The sequence below is a fragment of the Neomonachus schauinslandi genome, chromosome 4, assembly GCF_002201575.2.
Source record: "Neomonachus schauinslandi chromosome 4, ASM220157v2, whole genome shotgun sequence".
Taxonomy (NCBI): Eukaryota; Metazoa; Chordata; class Mammalia; order Carnivora; family Phocidae; genus Neomonachus; species Neomonachus schauinslandi.
The window spans coordinates 101,868,723-101,889,629 of NC_058406.1; the positions used below are offsets into that span (position 1 = coordinate 101,868,723).

Here is a 20,907-nt window from a genome sequence, read left to right on the forward strand (position 1 = left end):
TACATACCTTTTCCTTTTTAGGGCACAAACTTGAAATAATATATATCACTTCCAGTCACATCTCATTGGCCCAGAACTTTGTCTTATGGACAGACCTAGATACAAGAGAAGCTGGTAAATTAGCCTCTAATTGAGAAGGCTTGCACCCAGAAAGCATTGAGTTACAGTAAGCAGGTAAGAATAGTTTTTATTGGTAGGAGGTTCTGATTCAGTAATAAATAAATAAACACATTAGTACCAGATGGTCCATGGAGGAAAATTAAGAAAGGTAGGGGAATAAAAAGTATCATGAAGTTGGGGGAGGTAGAAGTGGGCTTGTTATCTTATATAAGCTGCTCAAGGAAGTCCTCAATGACAAGATGGTAAGGTACCCTTTGAGCAGAAACCTAAAAGACATGAGGAAGCCAGTCACATAAGTATCTGGGGAAGAGCCTTTCCAGAAGAGGAAATGGCAAGTACAAAGGCCCTGAGATAGCAGGGCCTTGGCGTTTTCTGGAAGAACAGGGAGACAAGTGTGAGGAAGTGGAGCAAACAAAAGGGAGAGTGGGAAGACAGGAGGTGTACGCCCGCCATCATAAGGATGTGGCCTTCACTCTGAAGCCATCGTTGGTGCAGGTGGTGGTGGTGGGGGGTGTTCCAATGGGGAGAAGAGTGTGGGAGTAACAGGATCTGACTCATGTTTCAAGTTTACTCCGGCTATTTTGTGGAAAGCAGAGTGAGAGGGTAGATGGCAGAAGCAAGGAGACCAGTCCAAAGGCCATTGCAAATATCCTGAGGATGTGGCGGTGGCTTAGGGCAAGGGGCAGCAGTGGAAGTGTCAAGGTGTGGTTGGAGACTTGACATATTTTGAGTCAACAATATTTTCTGATAAATCATAGGTGACTAAGAAAAGGCTTATTATTCACTCACCCTATCATAGTCACCTCCCCAGAGAAAATTAATCTCACAGGGAACAAGAAAATCAAATTTCTCTCAAGCTAGGACTATGGTGAACAAAGTTTCAGCAGGTTTGAGATGCTGTGAGCCAAGAACAATGTGACTTGAATTGTTGTGTAGGCAGGAGGGGCAGCCAGAGCTTTTCAATGTAATGACATAAAATCATCTGTGAGAATAAAATACTTAATGGGACGCCTGGGTGGCTCAGTTGGTTAAGTGTCTGCCTTTGGCTCAGGTCATGATCCAGGGTCCTGTGATCGAGTCCCGCATCAGGCTCCCTGCTCAGCAGGGAGTCTGCTGCTCCCCCTGCTTGTGCTCTCTCTCTGGCAAATAAATAAATAAAAAATCTTAATTAAAAAAGACAATTTTTAAAAGAGATATATTAAAGTCAAAGGAAAATGTTACAACCTGGATGAGGGGTGCAGAATTAATGATCTCTAGTCACAGAATATAGAATGATGGAGAATTTCATCTACCAAAATCAGAAAAATTGAAAGAGGTTACAGAAAATTGGATAAAATGAAAACTTAAAAAAAATTACCAGAGGGGGCGCCTGGGTGGCTCAGTTGGTTAAGCGACTGCCTTCGGCTCAGGTCATGATCCTGGAGTCCTCGGATCGAGTCCCATATCAGGCTCCTTGCTCAGCAGGGGGTCTGCTTCTCCCTCTGACCCTCCCCCCTCTCATGTGCTCTCTCTCATTCTCTCTCTCAAATAAATAAATAAAATCTTTAAAAAAAAAATTACCAGAGGACATTTGATATATTGGTTACAAACAATATTCCAGAGGGACCTCATGGGCTTGAGAAGGAGGACACCTATATATCCCCATCACCCATATAGGACTTGGCACATGCAAGTTCTCCTCATGGAATGTTCCTGAACCCTCCAGCCAGATGCAACCTATCATTCTCCTTAACTCATAACATTTCCTTCTTACCCCCTCTTTTGGGAATAACACATTTCGCCTTGAATTGTAATTATTTTTATACTGGTGTAATCCCTTCTATTAGATGTATTTACATCTTTTTATCCATCTCATTGTTTTGCTAATATTATATGTTTGATATATTTATTTGATTACACATGAAAAGAAAACACGCCCTGCTTTTATATTTCAAAAGCTTGTTCATGTTGGCAGTATGGGATCTAGAATTTTTTTTATCAAGTTTTCTATTTTTGCCAAATCATATGATGGCTCAGCTATAGTTACAAAATGTAGGAGAAAATCACTATCTAGTAATTCTCCAAAATAGTCTTGTTCCTGCCTCAAATTGACATCCTTTCATAACTCCTACTTTATGCCCCTCAAAGAGATCATATAACACTTCCCAACTGTTGTTCTGTGCTTGAATTATAGTCATCCGAATTTAAGTGCTTTTTTTTTTTTTTAAGATTTTTATTTATTTATTTGACAGAGAGAGAGACAGCGAGAGAGGAAACACAAGCAGGGGGAGTGGGAGAGGGAGAAGCAGGCTTCCCGCGGAGCAGGGAGCCCGATGTGGGACTCGATCCCAGGACCCTGGGATCATGACCTGACCCGAAGGCAAGACGCTTAACGACTGAGCCACCCAGGCACCCCTGAATTTAAGTGTTTTGACTCTTAGATCACTTCTAGGAAATGCACCCAGTTTTAAAATGAGGCATTTGTCTAAAAATTATGACAAGATTAAACTGTCATGTTTGTAAGTGTATATAGATACCACAATCCATTCCCCAGTCCTTGAAATAATGACTAACCAATCTTAATGACACTTGACCTGACCCAGACCAAGCCCATTTGCAATGCTCACTGGATCTGATATTTAAAGCTCCTTATCTTCATACCACAAACTTTTTTCATCTTCTGGAATGCATCTCCCTCCTCAACCTTACTTGCAACACTGGAAAAGCAGCATCTAAACTAGGCTGAAAAAGCTCCAGTAGAATCCCATCATTTTGGCCACATAGATACATTGGATGAAGGGAAGCAGTCAAGTGCAGTACTCTATCTGCCCCTCTTAGGAGTTTTTAATCTCCAACAGTTGTTTTAAGTGGGTCAGTAATTATTATAAATGAGTGTTTCAGGTTAAAGGAGCAGGAAAATTTAGGAAAAAGTGGAGGACAAAAAAGCTAATTGGAGTACATGAACTTACCACCTTCAGACCAATTTTCTAGCATTCTCTGGTCTGGGCAATCAGTCAACAAACTTTCACCGCTATTTTTTTTTTTTTTTTTAGATTTTATTTGAGAGAGAGCACGAGAGGGGAGAGGGGCAGAGGAAGAGGGAGGAGAGTGAGAGAATCTCAAGCAGACTCAGCAGCTGAGCACAGAGCCCAACTCAGGGCTTGATCTCATGATCCTGAGATCATGACCTGAGCTGAAGCCAAGAGTCAGTCGCTTAACCAACTGAGCCACCCAGGTGCCCCTGAGATGCTATTTTATAATGGACTCTAGAACAGCCTTTGTGGAAGTTTCTAAGAAGTATTTTTTTAAGAAAGTAAACCCTGTCTTCCATTAGAAGACAAACAAGAACATGTAAAAACAATGAAAAAGAAATTAAGGAAAAAGACTAACCAGTTCACAAAGCTACAGTTAATTGCAGATTCATTGTGCAAGGAACAAAGAAAGCCTTACTAGTTAAAAGGAGAAAGACTATTGTGACCTAGAATGGGATGGGAAGGCTTAGAACGGGCAGGTTGACAGGCTTGGAGTAGTTGCAAGAGCAACAGAAAGTACTACGGTTTAGAAGGGCCACCTAACAAAAGCACAAAGGATGAGAAACTTAAGAGGCATTATAAGACAGTGGGTACTGCATTTTGGCTCTGCTAGAGATCTGAGGAAAACAAGCAATTGAAGGGAAGTTTTGGTGAGATGGCAGAAGGCCTTTAGTTTCAGGATAAGGTGTTGGGGCTTAATCCTTCAGTCATGAGTAATTAATGCTAGCTTTCGATTAGGTGAGCCAGTTGACAATGCTTTAACAACCTCCAAAGACCATGAGAAATAAGGGTCACTCACTAGTCCTCAGGGAGAAGAGAGCCTTCAGGATCCTAGGGGAGGAGACCAGATGGTGTCTCTGATGGTCCGATAACTTGACGGAGAAGACAGACACCCTGGCCTTTTCACTTATTAACTTTTCCAACTATAAAATGTGCTGCATAATGATTTCTTTTCTTTCACTGGGAAAATAAAATTCTCAGTGAGTCATTCCTCTCGCCAGGGAAAATGACTCAGAAAATCTTCATTTTCCAGTGGAAAAAAATCAGACAGCCCATTTTATGTAACTTTAATTGGATGTAAATTTGAACTCTTACATTATAAATAAAATTCATTTTAAGCACAAACTTGTCAAGCAAATTCCTTAACATTTATCAAGAACGGCTTAATTTCAAAGCTTGATAAATGAACTGGAAACTGATTTTTTTTTTTTCTTTTACCTTAAGGGTACCTTTGGTTTGGTAGAACATTCACCAGCCTCTGTCGGGATTAGTCTTGAGTTATGCAAGTTTGAACTAAGGGGTCTTTAGAAATTCATCCCGTATGTTAGCTGTGGCCATTTGCACATCATGCGCCCCCAAATTTTTTAAATACACCTGAGAACACTAAAAACCACCTATCAAGAAGCTCCAGGAGAGGCACCTGGGAATGTTTAGCAAGCACCAAGGTGGTATTTCCTGGTTATAACCAGGAAACTGTTAGAGAAGACAAGTTCCTTGCCCTGGAGAAGATAATTTTCCTTTGGCGCGTAAGTAATCACAGTAAATCTGCACTCTGCTCGACTTTTCACCAAGAGCAATAACATTGACTAGGTGGTGGGGTGGAGGGAAGGTTTGGACCCAAATGAGAATTAAATCCAAATCCTCACAAAAGGAAAGTCTGGGCGCTGGGTCTCCCTGCTGCCCCGCAAGGACTGAGGTTACAGAGATGAACTCTTGGCCTTGGGGGTTGTCTTATGCATTTTGGTATATTTATCAGCATCCGTAGCCCTTATCCACTAAATGCCAGTTAGCATCCCTCTCCAAGAAAAAACTTTGTCTCCAGATATTACTAAACGTCCCAAGGGGTGGGAGGCAAAAATCTTTACCTGGTTGAAGGATTGGGCTAGGGAGGAAGTTAAGGATAGATCGAGACTTATACGTAGGCTGACAGACTAAACCATATGGCTTTACTGCGCATCGTCCGTGACAGACACCTAGAAACGTTTACGAATAGAACATTAAGGCAGTGGGAGTGGGGAACGGAGAGATTTCCATTTGTACACTAAGGAAAACATTCCAGCTCGCTTATTTAAGAAAAACCTTGTGTTGACATTTAAGGGTAGAGAAGTATAACAGCAACACCCACCAAAACCAAAACAAACTTTCAAGTATAGCAAACCTGCTTGTTCAGTTACCTGTATCTAAGCTTCCATCTCAGACTCAGTAGAACTAGGTAGAAACCATTTTGAGGACTAGTTTTTTGTTACCAAGAATCGTGCCACTAGGTGACACCACCGGTCTGTAGGAGGTTCCAGATTTTAACAGCCAGGGCAATCTTTATCGCGGTCCTAACTTAGCCCCAAACCCAAATGTTTCCGAGAGCACAGGCCCACCCTACCTAACCAAAAGCCAAATCTTCTAGCAAGTGTTTACAGCCGCTTAGTGTGACAAATAAAGTGGCTCTGAAAAGAGCCGTTGGGGTAAAGTAACTGTCCTATTGCGTCCTTTGCGCGCCCTTACTTCGAGCTGGTGTACTTGGTGACCGCCTTGGTGCCCTCGGACACAGCGTGCTTGGCCAGCTCGCCGGGCAGCAGCAGGCGCACGGCCGTCTGGATCTCCCGGGACGTGATGGTCGAGCGCTTGTTGTAATGCGCCAGGCGGGAGGCCTCACCGGCGATGCGCTCGAAGATGTCGTTGACGAAGGAGTTCATGATGCCCATGGCCTTGGACGAGATGCCGGTGTCCGGATGAACCTGCTTCAACACTTTATACACATAAACAGAGTAGCTCTCCTTGCGGCTGCGCTTGCGCTTCTTACCGTCCTTCTTCTGCACTTTCGTAACAGCCTTCTTGGAGCCCTTCTTGGGAGCAGGAGCCGACTTTGCTGGATCAGGCATTTTTGCAAGAAGAAACGCCACACACCAGAAACGATCCGGACTACTTCCAAAAGGCTTGGTTACCCGCTACTTATAGAGCCTGTATGCAAATGAAGGCTCGCAAGGGACTGCATTTTTATTGGTTAATTTCCAACAATGTCGTCATAAGGGGGTGGAGCCCACATAAATAATAGCTTCGGCTCGCACCTCCTTAGTGGCTAGCAGAGTAAATGTCCTCTTAGCCAATCAAAGTGTTCCATTTCAGGCTAACCAATAAATTCTGTAAAAGTATAGTTTCACCTGTTTGGGGCGTTTGGGGATGGTTTTCATTTTCTCAATTGTAGACTTGTGTACCGAAGAGATCTGAAGGAACAGCTAAAGATAACTTTCTCTTATTTTTGCACCATTTCCCTACGCTTTGTGGAAGTGTTTTGCTTCTGGTTTTAAACCCACATCTCAAAAAAAAAAAAAAATCAGGTGTTTCCCTCAAATTCCTGTTTGCGCCGCCTATATTATGCAACGAGTAAAGTATTAATTAAGTCATTGCCTATACAACTCCGAAGACACAGTAGCCAGGAAAAGGCTTCAGTATTTAAACAGGGCCTTACATCCGGCTCAGTTCTCTTAACTGTAAAATCTGGTTGATAAACCCAGATTCCCATCCCAGCCGTTATCACAAGCTGACATGACGGCCTTTCCAATTAATTCCTGTATCTGGGTTCGTGCCAACGTTTTGTACTAGCAGCTTGTAACGTTGCAAACGACTGGCAGAGCAGGGTCCTCCCTCTTGCAAAGTTTTTCTCACAGAAGCTAGGTTGACGCTCCAGACTTTTAGTAACTTAGCGTGTAAAAAGCGGGTTTGGCAATAAACGACCTATAAACCGTCTCAGCTGTTCCCTCTAGCGCGCCAGCCGACTAAAGGGTAGACGTTGATTCTATTAGCTCATCATGCAACACGTGCGAGCTCCCCGATCCCTCTTCCTCAGTTCACAGGTGCACGTAGACCCGCGCCCGGCGAGAGACTGTACAGCTGCTCTCCGTGAAAACGTGGATGGCTCTGAAAAGAGCCTTTAGATGGTCTACATAAAAACACTCGGCCTTAAGCCCGCTCCCCGCGGATGCGGCGGGCCAGCTGGATGTCCTTGGGCATGATGGTGACGCGCTTGGCGTGGATGGCGCACAGGTTCGTGTCCTCGAACAGCCCCACCAGGTAGGCCTCGCTCGCCTCCTGCAGCGCCATCACGGCCGAGCTCTGGAAGCGCAGGTCCGTCTTGAAGTCCTGCGCGATCTCGCGCACCAGCCGCTGGAACGGCAGCTTGCGGATCAGCAGCTCGGTGGACTTCTGGTAGCGCCGGATCTCGCGCAGGGCCACGGTGCCCGGCCGGTAGCGGTGCGGCTTCTTCACGCCGCCCGTGGCCGGCGCGCTCTTGCGGGCCGCCTTGGTGGCCAGCTGCTTGCGCGGGGCCTTGCCACCGGTCGACTTGCGGGCGGTCTGCTTCGTGCGAGCCATGATGTCTTACTGGTCAGGCTCGAGGAGTGCTAGGCAGTCTTATTTATAGACATAGCCTTGTCTTGATTGGGCCAGGAGGGGGTAGGAACCTCCAGAATGTGATCTCATTGGCTAGAATTCAATCCTATTTACTCGGGTAGATTGTTACGATAATCTTTCCCCCTTATTCACCTTTCCGTACTTTTCTGTAATCTTACCGATCACGGACGTTTTTCTTTTTAGACCTTTCCTTTAAATTGGTGTCATTTTTGTCAGAGCAATTTTTAAAGTGTTTTCGCAAGCTTGGGATTTATATTTTAACAGGTCCCTTCGAAATAAAAGCATGCCTTCCCATGAACTAGGTTTCAGTTGAGAGTTACTATAACTCCAATCCCATAGCTAACATTTATTTAGCGCCTGACACTGTGCTAAGCGCGTTAGTTGCATTACAGTAGTAGTTGAAGGAACCAAAAATTGAATTTACGTTTATCCAAACCACCAACTTGCAGGGCACAGCCTTCCGCCTTTCCGTAGCTTTTCCACCTTGGCCATCAATGGCCAATTAGGTCCTGTAGAGGAAACGCTTCTAAGTCAAGGAATATAACACCAGAAACGTTAATTTCTCCTTTACAATGGTGAATAGTTTCTAGATAGTGACTTGCTTATCAGATTAAAAGCTATAATAAAGTTTCAAAGCAAATAAGTTATTCATTGATTACTGATTGCTAACATATTTTCTTCAATAGTTTCATCTAAAAGTTTCATTTTTTCTATTCTCTATAGGGAAATTGAACATCCTCTGCTTTTTAGTTATTTCCTATGCTTTGAAGTATTGCTCAGAAAATTGCATGTCATAAAACAAGTCATGTAAGGTAATAATGCTTAAAAGTGTGAATAGTTATAAAACTTTTAATCATATGCTCATTCTATGGAAAAAGCATTGTATCCAAACCTCATAAAAACTCAAACCTGTGAACACAAGCAGGCCCAACAAGCTTAAAACTTACTTTATGGTGTCAATATGAATGATCATCTTCCTGCTGAAGGCAAAATAAAAGTTATTTTGAGGGGATTTCCTGAACACCAAACAACCTAGAAACTTATCTTTATATCTTCAAGAGTCCCCATTGGCAGCACAATCTTCTGCTCTAGGGAGACTTATGATGTCCTGCAAAGATATAACTGATGTGAACACCTGTCACCCCTTCCTGTGGTTGTTTTGTAATACTAATATAGAGAGCCCGACTCAGTATTTAAAAATTCTACATACACTCTCTCATTTAATCCCAACTCTGTGAAATAGATGTTACTTTCTTCATTTCACAGATAAAGAAACAGAGTCTCAGAGAAATTATGGCTTGTCTCAGACAAGTAACAAGGCCTGCATAATATCCTAAAGCAAAGGAATGAAATTATAATGGATTTCCAGTTTCATCAGGCTTGGGACACATTTTAAGGCACTGAAGAATTTTCTCATCATGCAATCAAATTCCTCAATCTTTCTCAAACTCCTCCACTGAGCTCTTTGCCATCGGAAGAGGAAACTACCATACAGGGGTCTGGATGGCAGCCCAAAGCAGCCCACACGGGCGTCACATTTCTTTGCGGTGTTCTTTTTTAATATATGCATTCTTGGCCATGGCATGCATTTAGGTAAGAAAAAGATCCTCAAGCTGTTGTTGGGGAGGAAAAACTTTGCTCTACCTCTCAAGCTTTTTTTTTTTTTTTTTTTTTGGCTGATCTAAGAATTAAATCGACATGAGACCAATTAACAGGAGAAAATCCTATAAGAATATGAGGCCCCCCAGGCAGTCAGGCAATTGAAGTTTATATGCTATCCATAGCTAAGAAAGAGCTCAATCGGGACCTGGGACTACAAAGGGAATGAAGACCATTACAAGAAGATAAAATGAGTAAGCGTTTGGTAAACAAATGTTGGCTGGGCCACTCAGAAACAACGGGGTATAGAAAGGAATTTCAGCAAACAGACTTTGCTGGGTTCCTCCCTGTCTACCACACCTAGGTCATATTGTACGGTAGTTATCTATGGTGATCTTTCCCTTCCTAGAGCAGATCCTCTATCTGAATTCTCTTAAACTGTTAGGAAGGAGGCAAAAAGAAAAACTTCTTTGAGTCTTCTGTTTCTTAAAAATAATCAGCCTAAAATAATCCACATGCCAAAGTAACACCTTTTGGGGGAGCAAATGTATATTCATATAGAATCCAACAGTCGGGCGCCTGGGTGGCTCAGTTGGTTAAGCAACTGCCTTTAGCTCAGGTCATGATCCTGGAGTCCCGGGATTGAGTCCCGCATCAGGCTCCCTGCTCAGTGAGGAGCCTGCTTCTCCCTCTGACCCTCCCCCCTCTCGTGTACTCTCTCTCATTCTCGCTCTCTCAAATAAATAAATAAATCTTTAAAAAAAAAAAAAGAATCCAACAGTCATGGGATGTATTTTACCTTTATAATATAGAGAATAAGAAAATTCTAAGAGTCTTCTTCTGGCTATCCTCAGAATAGAACAAGTTGTTATTTGCAGATACCAAGGGCAGGCATGAAGATTATTTTGAGTTTAAAGAGCAATCAAAACCCAGCAGATTGAAGAAAAGCTCTCCACCTCCCCCACATCTACCTGAGAAGAACTGAGATAGAGAACCTGCTCCAGAAAAGAGCTATCACCATGGATAACTACATTTACCATGAACTAGGTCTGGTAGGCAGGGAGGAACCTAGCAAGGCCTGTTTGATCAAAGTCCTCTGTGTCCCACTGTTTCTGAGTGGCCCAGCACATGTGTGTTTACCAACCATGTAGTCTTTTTCAGCTTCCTGTGAATTGCATTCCTTCCCTTTGAAGTCCCAGGCCCTACTCCTTCTCCTTAGTTCATTTTAACTGTCTTTGGAATTTCCATGTCTGTGTGGATTCCTTGTACATACAGAATTAAATTTTATTTTCTCCTGTTAATCTGTCTCATGTCAATTTGATTCTTAGTCTAGGTAGAAGGACCTGGAAGGGGACAGGAAATTCTTGCTCCCCAACACTTAGAAGTCACCTTTAATAACAGAATTCAGATCCATAATCGTTTGATTTCACCTAGTCTCCACATTGGACAATAGAGTGCTTCTGTGAGTGTTCTCAATACACTACTCTATCAGAAGTAAATTGATAATGCAGAAGAACCTCTGCTTTGCTGCTGCTGTGGGGAAAAGGGAGTATTTTTCTCCTACTAATATCTCTGAAGTTTCCTTCACCAGAAATAATAAGATCTGCAGTTTCCAGATTGAGCCCTGAAGTTTCATTATTTAGTGCTGGGGGGTGGGGGCGGGGGGAGAGCACAGGAACGCAGCCTAACATTTGCCACAGGAAATAAGCAGTTAAAGAAAAATATAATGTTTTGTATGTGCATGTGTTTGTTTTTAATATAAAAGTAATGGACTAAATTATATGTTCCAGGAAGACAGTTTGTGTTCAGTCTCTGACTGTAGGCGCCCCCGAGGCTTCAAATACCCTCAAGATGAGACTGGATCTCTGGTTTGTGGGTTGGGCAGGCCATGTGCCTGATTGCCTTTCATCTTTTTCTTTTTTAAAAATTTTTAATTCCAGTGCAGTTTAACCTAGAGTTATATTCGTTTCAGGTGTACAGTATAGAGATTCAATACTTCCATACATTGCTCGGTGCCCATTAAGATGAGGGTCCTCTTAATCCCCTTCATCTCTTTCACCCAGCCCCACCCCTTTCTGGTCACCTTCAGTTTCTTCTCTTTACTTAAGGGTCTGTTTTTGGTTTGTCTTGCTCTCTTTTCTTTCTTCGTTCTTTTGTTTTCTTAAATTCCACATATAAGTGAAATGATTGCCTTTCATCTTAAGTGGTCAATAGCACTGGACCAAATTCAGAAGCAGTGGGCTTTTGAGCTTCTTTCCTTAACTTCATTCTGAGATAAAGCCATTCCCTCAACAACTTGCTCATTGGATAAAAACTTCCCCCTTTTACGTTAACACTATTCCTTGTCCCGTACAATGAAGGGTGGCATAAGGGAGGAAAAAGCTTTCCGCAGTCCTCTTAGGGTCCCTGGCTGGGTGTGAAAATTAAACCAACAAAGAACAACAGCGGAAGAGCACACAAATTTACTTAATATAAGTTTTATGTGATGCAGGAAACTTCATAAGGAAATGAAGATCCAAAGAAACAGTTTGACCTGAGTATTTTTATGCTAGGTGTGATGAAGTGTGGGCACTCCTGTAAAATGCAGTAGGTTAAGGAGTATGCGGTAAGTCTAATAAGCCAGGGCCTGTTTGTTAGGATTCTTCTGTAGGTCCCTTTGTCTTTAGAGATAAAGATACTCCTTTCCTCCTCATCTATCCCTCTAGTCATATAGAGAAGGCACAAGAAGCTTTTATGACCTGTTTCAAGGGAGAAGGCTTTGGGGGGAAGGTTAGAGTAATCTTCCTGCTTATGTCCCTTTCTCAAGATTAAAATATTTAATATGCCAAGGTGCCATATTTTGGGGTAGCATGTCCCAAATCCCATCAGTGATAGAACATACCACCCCTAAATTATGCCATTTGGCACAGGGATTATTTTGAGCTAAAGGCACTTGAAAAACAGCAGGTATAGGGGCGCCTGGGTGGCTCAGTCGGTTAAGCGGCTGCCTTCGGCTCAGGTCATGATCCCAGGGTCCCCGGGATCGAGCCCCGCATCGGGCTCCCTGTTCGGCGGGGAGCCTGCCTCTCCCTCTCCCTCTGCCTGCCTCTCTGCCTACCTGTTCTCTCTATCTCTCTGTCAAATAAATAAATAAAAATCTTAAAAAAAAAAAAAGAAAAACAGCAGGTGCAAGAAGTGTGCTCTGACCTCTGTTTCTTTCCTAAAAACAGGAGACAAAACCCCCATATGGAAGATGTTTTCCTTACACCAGGAGGAAAATAACATTCTTTTCACTGAGGATGGGGAGTTGAAGCCAAGAGAAATCTGCACAAAGAAACCTTTGTTAAACTAACTCTTATCTTCCTAGTTATTTCTCCACCATTAACTGCCCTAGCCAAAGCCTTTCTGTCTTGTGACATTTTCGTGATTTACTACTCTGTCCAATTCAGTCTATAAGCACTCAACTCTAACTGCTTCTTTGGGTCTTATTTCCTTATGAGGGCTCCAATGTCAAATAAAACTCAGAGTAAATAAACTTCTATGCTTTCCTCCTGTTAATCTGTCTTGTGTTAATTATCAGGCCCAGCCAAAAACTCAAAGTGGGTAGAGGTAAAATTTTGCCTCCTCTACAGCAGATTTCAGTTTGCAGGGGTTCAGAACATACCACCCCCAAAATGCCACTTTGGTACATTATTTTGAGATGACGTTACTTGAGAAACAACAAATATAGGAGGTGCTCTCTGACCTCCCCCTTTCCACCTAAAAGCAGCTCAGAAAATTTTCCATGAGAAAGGTAAATCACTTGGTTTTTGTTGTTCTTGTTGTTTTAAGCTCAGGCCACAGATGTTAGTATGACACTTACTATCTCTTGTTTATGGGGAATTTAGAACAGAATGCTCACAATTCAACTAATATGCAGCCTGTCTGGGAAAAAAAAGAAAGGAAAGAAAGAAAAGAAAGAAAGAAAGAAAGAAAGAAAGAAAGAAAGAAAGAAAGAAAGAAAAGAAAAAGGCTATTTTTTAAAGGTACCTTCTTTCTCAACATTCCTTTCATTTAATTTTTGTAATCAACATCTATTGTGAATCCCAGCATGTTGGTTTAGGCAAGTGATGCATGGTGGCTCCATTCAATGAGCAAAGAACAAGGTTTATGGCTGGGGAAGATGGAAGAGAATGAATTCCTTCAGCCCCCATTAGAGTCACACCTTGGAGCTTTGAAGTTTAAGCATTTTGAGATATTTGAGTCTAAAAAGACTAAAGAACAATCAGGAGGATCTGTATGTCTGGAGCCTAGAAGTCTGGATAAAGATACAGTATTGGAACTCATTAGCGTATAGAAGATAGAGCCAGGAGAGGAAAAAGCCATGTAAGATTTAAGACAGTACACCTGCCTCAGAAAAAGAGATAATTCTTTCTGATGCAGAAACATCTTCTGGTAGATTCTCCTTACAGAAGGCCCTGGTAAAGTAACAAACATGCTATCACTAAAGGACCCCAAACAACTTCATAGGGCAGTTTCTGGTAATGATTTTCAAAATGGAGATTTCCCATTGAGAAACCCAATTCAGCAAAGTTTGCTAGCTCCACGTGGGGCGTCCAGGGGGACACAGTTTGGTCACTGATTTCTGGCTGAAAGCAGGGGTCGATTTTAGAGGATCTGCAGAAACGGAGATACAGAACATCGTTGTCCTCTTTCTATATATATTGCTTCTTTCGGCGGAGAGCTTTGGATGACAGTGCGTTGGATTCACTGACCTCCACGAGAAGGCTTGCAAATAGAGAAAACCAATTTTCCTAGGACCCGATTTCTCCTGGGTGAGGTGAAATCCCATGCCCCCTATTAACAGAACAGACTAGACTCAGCAATTACCGCGACGTCTCCCTGCCCCGCTCCGCACACACCCCAGGTGCGGCTGCCCTGGACGTGGCCTTCTAGGCCGGCCTAGCCTCGGACGTGCTTTGTTGCAGTTTTCTGTAACCGTGCTTCGGAAGCCCGTGCCCCTCTAGTCGGGATTAGAGCCGGCGCCGTCTTCTCCTCCCCGGCTCTCGGCTCCCTTGGCTCTTCCTGTCGTCTTCTCCCACCAGAAAGACCTTGCCCAGCCTACATGTCATGCCCTGGGCGAGCCCACAAACGGAGAGAGACAAAGGCGAAAACGGCTGCGGCCCCCGGAAGCCTGGCCTTGGGATCTGTGCTCTCCCGGGGGCGATGGCCAATCGGTTTTTTTTTCAAGAGCCCGTGAGGGGGAGCCGTGGGGAGCGAGGCAGCAGGGCTAGGGACCCGGCACGGAAGAGATGACGCAATGCCGAGCGGGCGGGGACAATTTAGGGCGGGCGTCCCGCCGCGCGCTTTCTGTTCTCAATCTGGTCCGGCACTCTTGTATATTAAGGGGAAAGCCGCCCTGCCGGCTCCAGAGATCGTGTCCCAGCTGCAGTCGCTATGTCGGGAAGAGGAAAAGGCGGCAAGGGCTTAGGCAAAGGCGGTGCCAAGCGCCACCGCAAGGTCTTGAGGGATAACATCCAAGGCATCACCAAGCCGGCAATCCGGCGCCTCGCCCGGCGTGGAGGAGTCAAGCGCATCTCCGGCCTCATTTACGAGGAGACTCGGGGTGTGCTAAAGGTGTTTCTAGAAAACGTCATTCGGGATGCAGTCACCTACACTGAGCACGCCAAGCGCAAGACGGTCACCGCCATGGACGTGGTGTATGCCCTCAAGCGACAGGGACGCACCCTGTATGGCTTCGGAGGCTAAGTTGCCGCCTCAGCTCCACGTAGATCTATGCCAACGGCCCTTTTTAGGGCCAACCATCTAGTCTTAGAAGAGCTGAACATTCGGGCAGGGCTTGGGGGCCCTTGCTTTTGGGAGTTGGGCTAGAGTCCGGTCAGGTCAGGCTCAGTGGGAGGTAACGGTCCCTGAAGCGCTAACCGCCCCCCCCCCCCCCGAACCCGAGTCGTTCACTAAACTGCCTTTTATTTGTTGGGCTCTGTTTTGGTTTTTAAGTCCTAAAGGTTCCAGGTCTAAGTATTTCCGTGTGCTTCTAGGTACGCTGTCCTTTGTGCCTGCTGGGCTGGGGAAAGTAGAGATCTGCGAAGCCGAAGGGCAAGGTCGCGTCTTCATCTCTAGTTCGCTACATTTGCTTGGGCGAAGTGGGAAGGGAGCCCACTGGCCTGCAATCCAGATGCCCGGTAGGCCGTTGGATGGTTTGAAGCCTCAACTCAACTACTGGGTTTCACTTCGTACCTCTGCAGCAGGAGGGTGGGGACTAGATGGCGTAAGGGCCCTCCTCATATTGGACGGTGTTTTGTAATCTGTATTCTCACCCAAAAGGTGCGAGAGCACAAGTCCAGTCATCAACTATCCAGAAATCAAAAGCAATCTAGGTTACTAGAACAGATGAGCTCATTAGTGCAGTTTTAAAACAAGCTTGGCATATTATCTGCTGAGTACTTTTTTTTTTTTAATGCTATATCTAGGGGAGAATTTAGGAGATAACTATTTCAGTGAAACATTGCAAAGATACAGATGCAGCTTCTATAAAGAGCCAAGCAAACTATATAATTTAACATCATGGAAGCAAGTCTTCCGGAAACAGTTAATTCAGGTATGTGACTTTTTCTGTTAGGGCCTGTTGTAGATACCTGTAGGAATATACCCATCAACACAGAAAGCTAATTTTTGACAAAGCAAATTGTTCTAGATTAGCGTGGTAAAGAACACAGTAAGCCATTCTCTGCACTACCACTTCAAATTGTCCTGATTTGGATCAAAATGTGGTAGGTCCACTTTGCTTATCCTTAAACCTAATTATAGTTTTGTAGCTATTGTATTTGCAAGTAGAAATTTTTTTCAGCATTCTAGGCTTATAATTTTACAGATAAATTTGGCTGTGTATGTGGTTGAGAGAAGAAATACTATGTCAGCGCCCCACAGATAAGCTAGCTCTTTATTTTTTTTTTTAAAGATTTATTTATTCATTTGAGGAGAATGAGAGAGAGTACATGAGAGGGGGGAGGGTCAGAGGGAGAAGCAGACTCCCTGCCAAGCAGGGAGCCTGATGCGGGACTCGATCCCGGGACTCCAGGATCATGACCTGAGCCGAAGGCTACAAGTGATCCTTGTAACCAACTGAGCCACCCAGGCGCCTGCTAGCTCTTTATTGGTCTCCACACTTGTCTGCTCTCATTAGCGACAAACACTTGAAGGTGAAGTACGTGTAAAACATTTAGCAATGGAGATGCCAGAATGCCAAAGAATGAGAGATTTGCCCTCTCAGAGCTTATCAGAATGGGGAGGAAAAATACATAAAATACATATTATACTTACATAAATGGCGGAATAGCACACGTCGCTCCGGTTCAGTAGGATGAGAAATTTAGACAGTAATTACCATGGGAGTCCTAACACTACGAAAGTCACTGGCTGCTGGGAGATGGGAAATCTTGGCTATGGAGGTGGGGCTTGTGGCAAGTATCACCGTGTTTTTGTTAATTTTAAGGGCAATGAGGATTCAATATATCTGATCCTCACTGAGCTACTCTGGAGGAGGAGATAGCAAAAGTTCGAAGAGAACTCAAAGCATAATGGAAGGGGGTGGGGAACACGTCCTTTGTCTAAACTAGTGGTTCTCAAAGTGTGGTCACTAATCTAGGAACATCAGATCACCTGGGAACTTGTTAGAGACGCAAAATCTTGGACCGTCCCCAGACTTGCTGAATGAGAAATTCTAGGGAGTAAGACCTAGCAATTTGTGTTTTAACAAACCCTCCAGGTGATTATGATACCGAGTTTGAGAACCACTGGTCTATGTAACAGTTTTTCTTTAAATGAAACTAAAGTATTTAAATCTGAATATATATTGCCCTAATTTGTTTACCCCAATGTTAAAATTTGCTTGCTTTGAACGGAAAAAAACACACAAAAAAACACTAGATAAATGATCCTAGTAAGTTTTCTGTAGTACAAAATATTACAGAAGGAAAAGGTAAAACAGCTTATTTCCTCAAAGCATTTGGGACAAACATAAAAGATGTATGAATGAAAGTGTAGCCAGCTTGTTTTCCTAAATAATATTGGTTTGTGTTTTAATAGTATCGAATTTTGTAACCAATGGATATGTTTCTTTTTTCTTCTCAAGTTTCTTTAAGCTATGGTCCTTTACCTATTAATTATGCATCTTATTTACAGTGATTTTAATAGTGATCCTTGTTGGGGCGCCTGGGTGGCTCAGTTGATTAAGCATCTGCCTTTGACCCAGGTCGTGATCCCAGGGTCCTGGGATGGAGTCCTGCGTTGGGCTCCCTGCTCCAGCTGGGAGTCCGCTTCTCCCTCTGCTCCCCTCTCCCCCAGGCTTGTGCTCGCTCTCAAATAAATAAATAAAATCTTTAAAAAAAATAGTGATCCTAGTTCTCATCTTGTCTCCTTCACTAAATCCTATTATATGGCATAACTGAATCTTCTATTAGCTGTATCCAGCCTCTGAATATTGCCAAATTACAGAATACATTCTGCATCTTTTTTCATTAATAAATGGCTTTTTGTTATTGTTCTTAACCATCTGTAACAGTAAGGAATATATTGCTATTTAATTTCTTTAATCTCCAACAAGATAACCTATTTCTCATTTCCACCCCTGAGTGACGCAGATGCTCTCTTTGAACTAGCCCTGGCTGCCATCTGTCCCCTCCCTGGGTGATTTCAGGACTTCCACTAGAATATATATCAATGATTATAGAATCCAGTCTGCAGGTCTACTTCCACACGGAAGTAGAGGGACTTAAGTGTTCCGCCGGCTAATCAAACCTCACAATGTACCAGTCTGAAGTCTTACCTTCCCTTTCCAGGCTCCCTACTTGTCAGAATAGCTGCATTTATCTTCCCAGAAACCCAGGCTCGCTGCTCCTGAGTCATCTTGCACTACATTCTTTCTTCCTTGGAAACCTTTCTCTCTGTACTTCCTATTCTAGCTATTGATGAACATATTATTTCTCTACTTGAGCCAAAAGAACTGAACTATCATTTATACAGAATGTTACTAGAATATATAAATATGTATGGCTGTATGGAGAATTACCAGGAAGGTTTATAAAAATTTTAGAATGATTTCTTGGTGTTGGTTTTGTTATATTTGTTGAACATTTCTGAATTGTTTGAATTTCTTAAAATAAGCATGTATAATTCCCCCCAAATAATCACAAGATAGATAGTAGATAGATGATAGATAGATAGATAGATAGATAGATAGATAGATAGGTAGATAGATAATCTGGGCTGTATGAACCATGACAAATCTTAGCTTTGCCAAAGTTCTGTTTTCTCATCTTTAGTGTTACTGAGAATTCCTGTCTTTCTCACAGGAACGTTTTTAGGATCAAAGGAGATCTATATGAAAGATTAAAGCCCTGAAGTAACATAAAAAGAAACTAAAGTTGGTGTATTTATTGCCTATTTCACCCAATCTAGTTCGTACATGCTCCAAAATGAGTGGGGAGGGAAGTCAGTATAGCCAAAATTTCGAGAGGATGGTAGACAGTGGGTAAAGATGAGGTATGAACAGGTTGGCAGGGCCATATTTTTCAGGATTAAACCAGAAAAATGTAGCCATCTTAAAGAATCTAGTAGATTCCCCAGCTGAGTTGACTGTTATAATGTATTAAAGGTATTATTTAAGAATATTCCATTCTTGGGGCGCCTGGGTGGCTCAGTCGGATAAGCGTCTGACTCTTGATTCTGGTTCAGGTCATGATCTTAGGGTTGTGAGATTGGGTCCCACTTTGGGCTCTGCACTGGGCATGGAGCCTGCTTAAGACTCTCGCTCTCCCCCTTCCGCCAACCCTCTCCTTCTCAAAAAAAAAAAGAATATTCAATTCTTCTACCGAAAGTAAGAGAAATAAGAGAGAAGAAACTAATCGTAGATAATAGGTAATAAAATAAAGGATAATAAGCTTCTGAGATAGGTTAACAGAAATTACTTAATTTAATTAACTTAATTACATACTTAGAGTGTGTGTGGTAAACATAGATCTAGGAAGGGCCAAGAACCATGTTGAATATTCATGAGGTACATGAGGTGCCCAGTATTCAAGTCTTAAATCAGCCATCCATTGGTGAGACCTACTGTGGCCCAATATGTCCTCTGCCTGCCACACACAGGGAAATCCATAGCTATTCTGCAGGTTACTAGTGATCGAGTGAGCATAAATTAGCTTCAGGCACCTTCCATCTGCTAAGCCTCCTCACTCCTGCTCAGCTGTAATCCTTTTAATTGCAGCACCGGTAGGGAAGACTGGATGCAGCAGATTGCGCCACGACAGATTGTGTAATTCAAGGCTGGACACTGTGTCGTGCTTCCGCCATCACTGCACCCTCGTCTCAGTGTGTTAAGCTCTCCCATCACTTTCCCCTTCCTCCTTGTTGTATGTGTTCAATGGATTCAATTAACTGTGTGATTTGATATATTTGTCTTCATGTGGCCCATGAGCCTTTGTGTTCAGTGAACCCTGGGATTGCTTGTCCGGTGATAGAGTGGGAAGCCATGATTACAGCGAAGTAATTTCTTACCACAGCAACTGTATTATAGAAGAGGTCTGGAAACAAGGGGCGGGGTGGGGCGGGGGCTGGTGAGACACAACATGGCATTGTGACCATCCGGATACCCTCCAAGGCATAGGGAGCATATCCAGTTCCTGCAATAAGGCAACCTTTAGAGTGAAACAGCATCCTGACCGAATAATGGCAGCCACTGAGGTCACCTGCCTCCATGCTCCTCCTCAACTTTCTGACTGTAGTTTGGCTTCCTGTATAGGTTTGCCTGCAGGAAGCTAATGAGTGAATCAGTGACACTTCTCACTGGAAATTAAGAGCATGATTTCTAGAACCAGACTATTCAGGTTAGGATCTTAACTTCACCATTTACTGATAGTGACACCTTGGAGAACTTCCTTAATCTCTGGACCTCGTTTTCTTTATTAGTAGCATTAGGAGGAAAAGAATACCTTCCGTGTCAGGGTTTTATGTGGATAACATGTATTAATATTTACGAAGCAGTTAGCACTAGGACTGGCACTCCCTAAATGCTACTACCTATTAATGATAACAATATTATTAGGGTTTATGCATTTGTCCCTTCAGAGTCTGGTCAGTGGGATCTAAGTCCTCAGAGCCCATCACCCCCAGCCTACCAACAAAATGAAATTTCTGAGCCTACAGAGCCAAGAACCAGGCTGGAATGTGGTGAGCCAGGGCCCAGGAGGTCATCCTGATGACCCAAGTGGCCACCAACCCTTCATTTCCTTTTCTATGGCTTTGCAATGCAATCAGACGGAGTGTAACAATAACCTCTCAAACATTTAACACAAAAACCAAGTAGCAAAGGAAGAGAGGAAGGGAAAAAGATCAATCAAAGAAACAGAAACCCGAAATCAAAACCTGGCTGAGGAAAACTTACTCATAAGCTCAAAGTTTCGTCCTGAGCAGGGGCCCTGATGGGCTGGGGAGGACCTGCTGCCTTAACAAAGTTTGCAAGATCAGGAAACACCTAACTTTTTACTCATCCAGATGTCCGAGAGGGACTGTGAGATTCAAAACCAAATAACAAACCGGCCAAATTTAAAAGTTTGCCGATGTCCAGAGTCAGTTGTACCAAAACTTTTGGAAGACGATTTAGCAATAACTATCAAAATTACTGAAAAAGGTACTCCACGTTCTATGCATAAGGATAATAAATTGCAGCAGTGTTTTTAGTGGTAAAAATCAGGAAAATACCTAAATATCCATTAAAATGAATCTGAGTAAATAAGAA

General features: G+C 43.2%; 3 protein-coding genes across 3 annotated transcripts; 1 reads left to right on the forward strand and 2 right to left on the reverse strand.

Annotated features, from left to right (window-relative positions):
• Positions 1-4,727: 4,727 nt before the first annotated feature.
• Positions 4,728-6,036, reverse strand: LOC110578552 (histone H2B type 2-F). The gene has a single exon (XM_021688070.1). It carries the CDS (start codon positions 6,005-6,007, stop codon positions 5,627-5,629), a length of 381 nt encoding a protein of 126 aa, XP_021543745.1. The 5' UTR covers positions 6,008-6,036; the 3' UTR covers positions 4,728-5,626.
• A 1,049-nt stretch (positions 6,037-7,085) lies between these two features.
• LOC110578551 (histone H3) lies at positions 7,086-7,496 on the reverse strand. The gene has a single exon (XM_021688069.1). It carries the CDS (start codon positions 7,494-7,496, stop codon positions 7,086-7,088), a length of 411 nt encoding a protein of 136 aa, XP_021543744.1.
• A 7,053-nt stretch (positions 7,497-14,549) lies between these two features.
• LOC110578550 (histone H4) lies at positions 14,550-14,923 on the forward strand. The gene has a single exon (XM_021688068.1). The coding sequence runs from the start codon at positions 14,550-14,552 to the stop codon at positions 14,859-14,861; it is 312 nt and encodes a 103-aa protein (XP_021543743.1). The 3' UTR covers positions 14,862-14,923.
• The last annotated feature ends 5,984 nt before the right edge of the window (positions 14,924-20,907 follow it).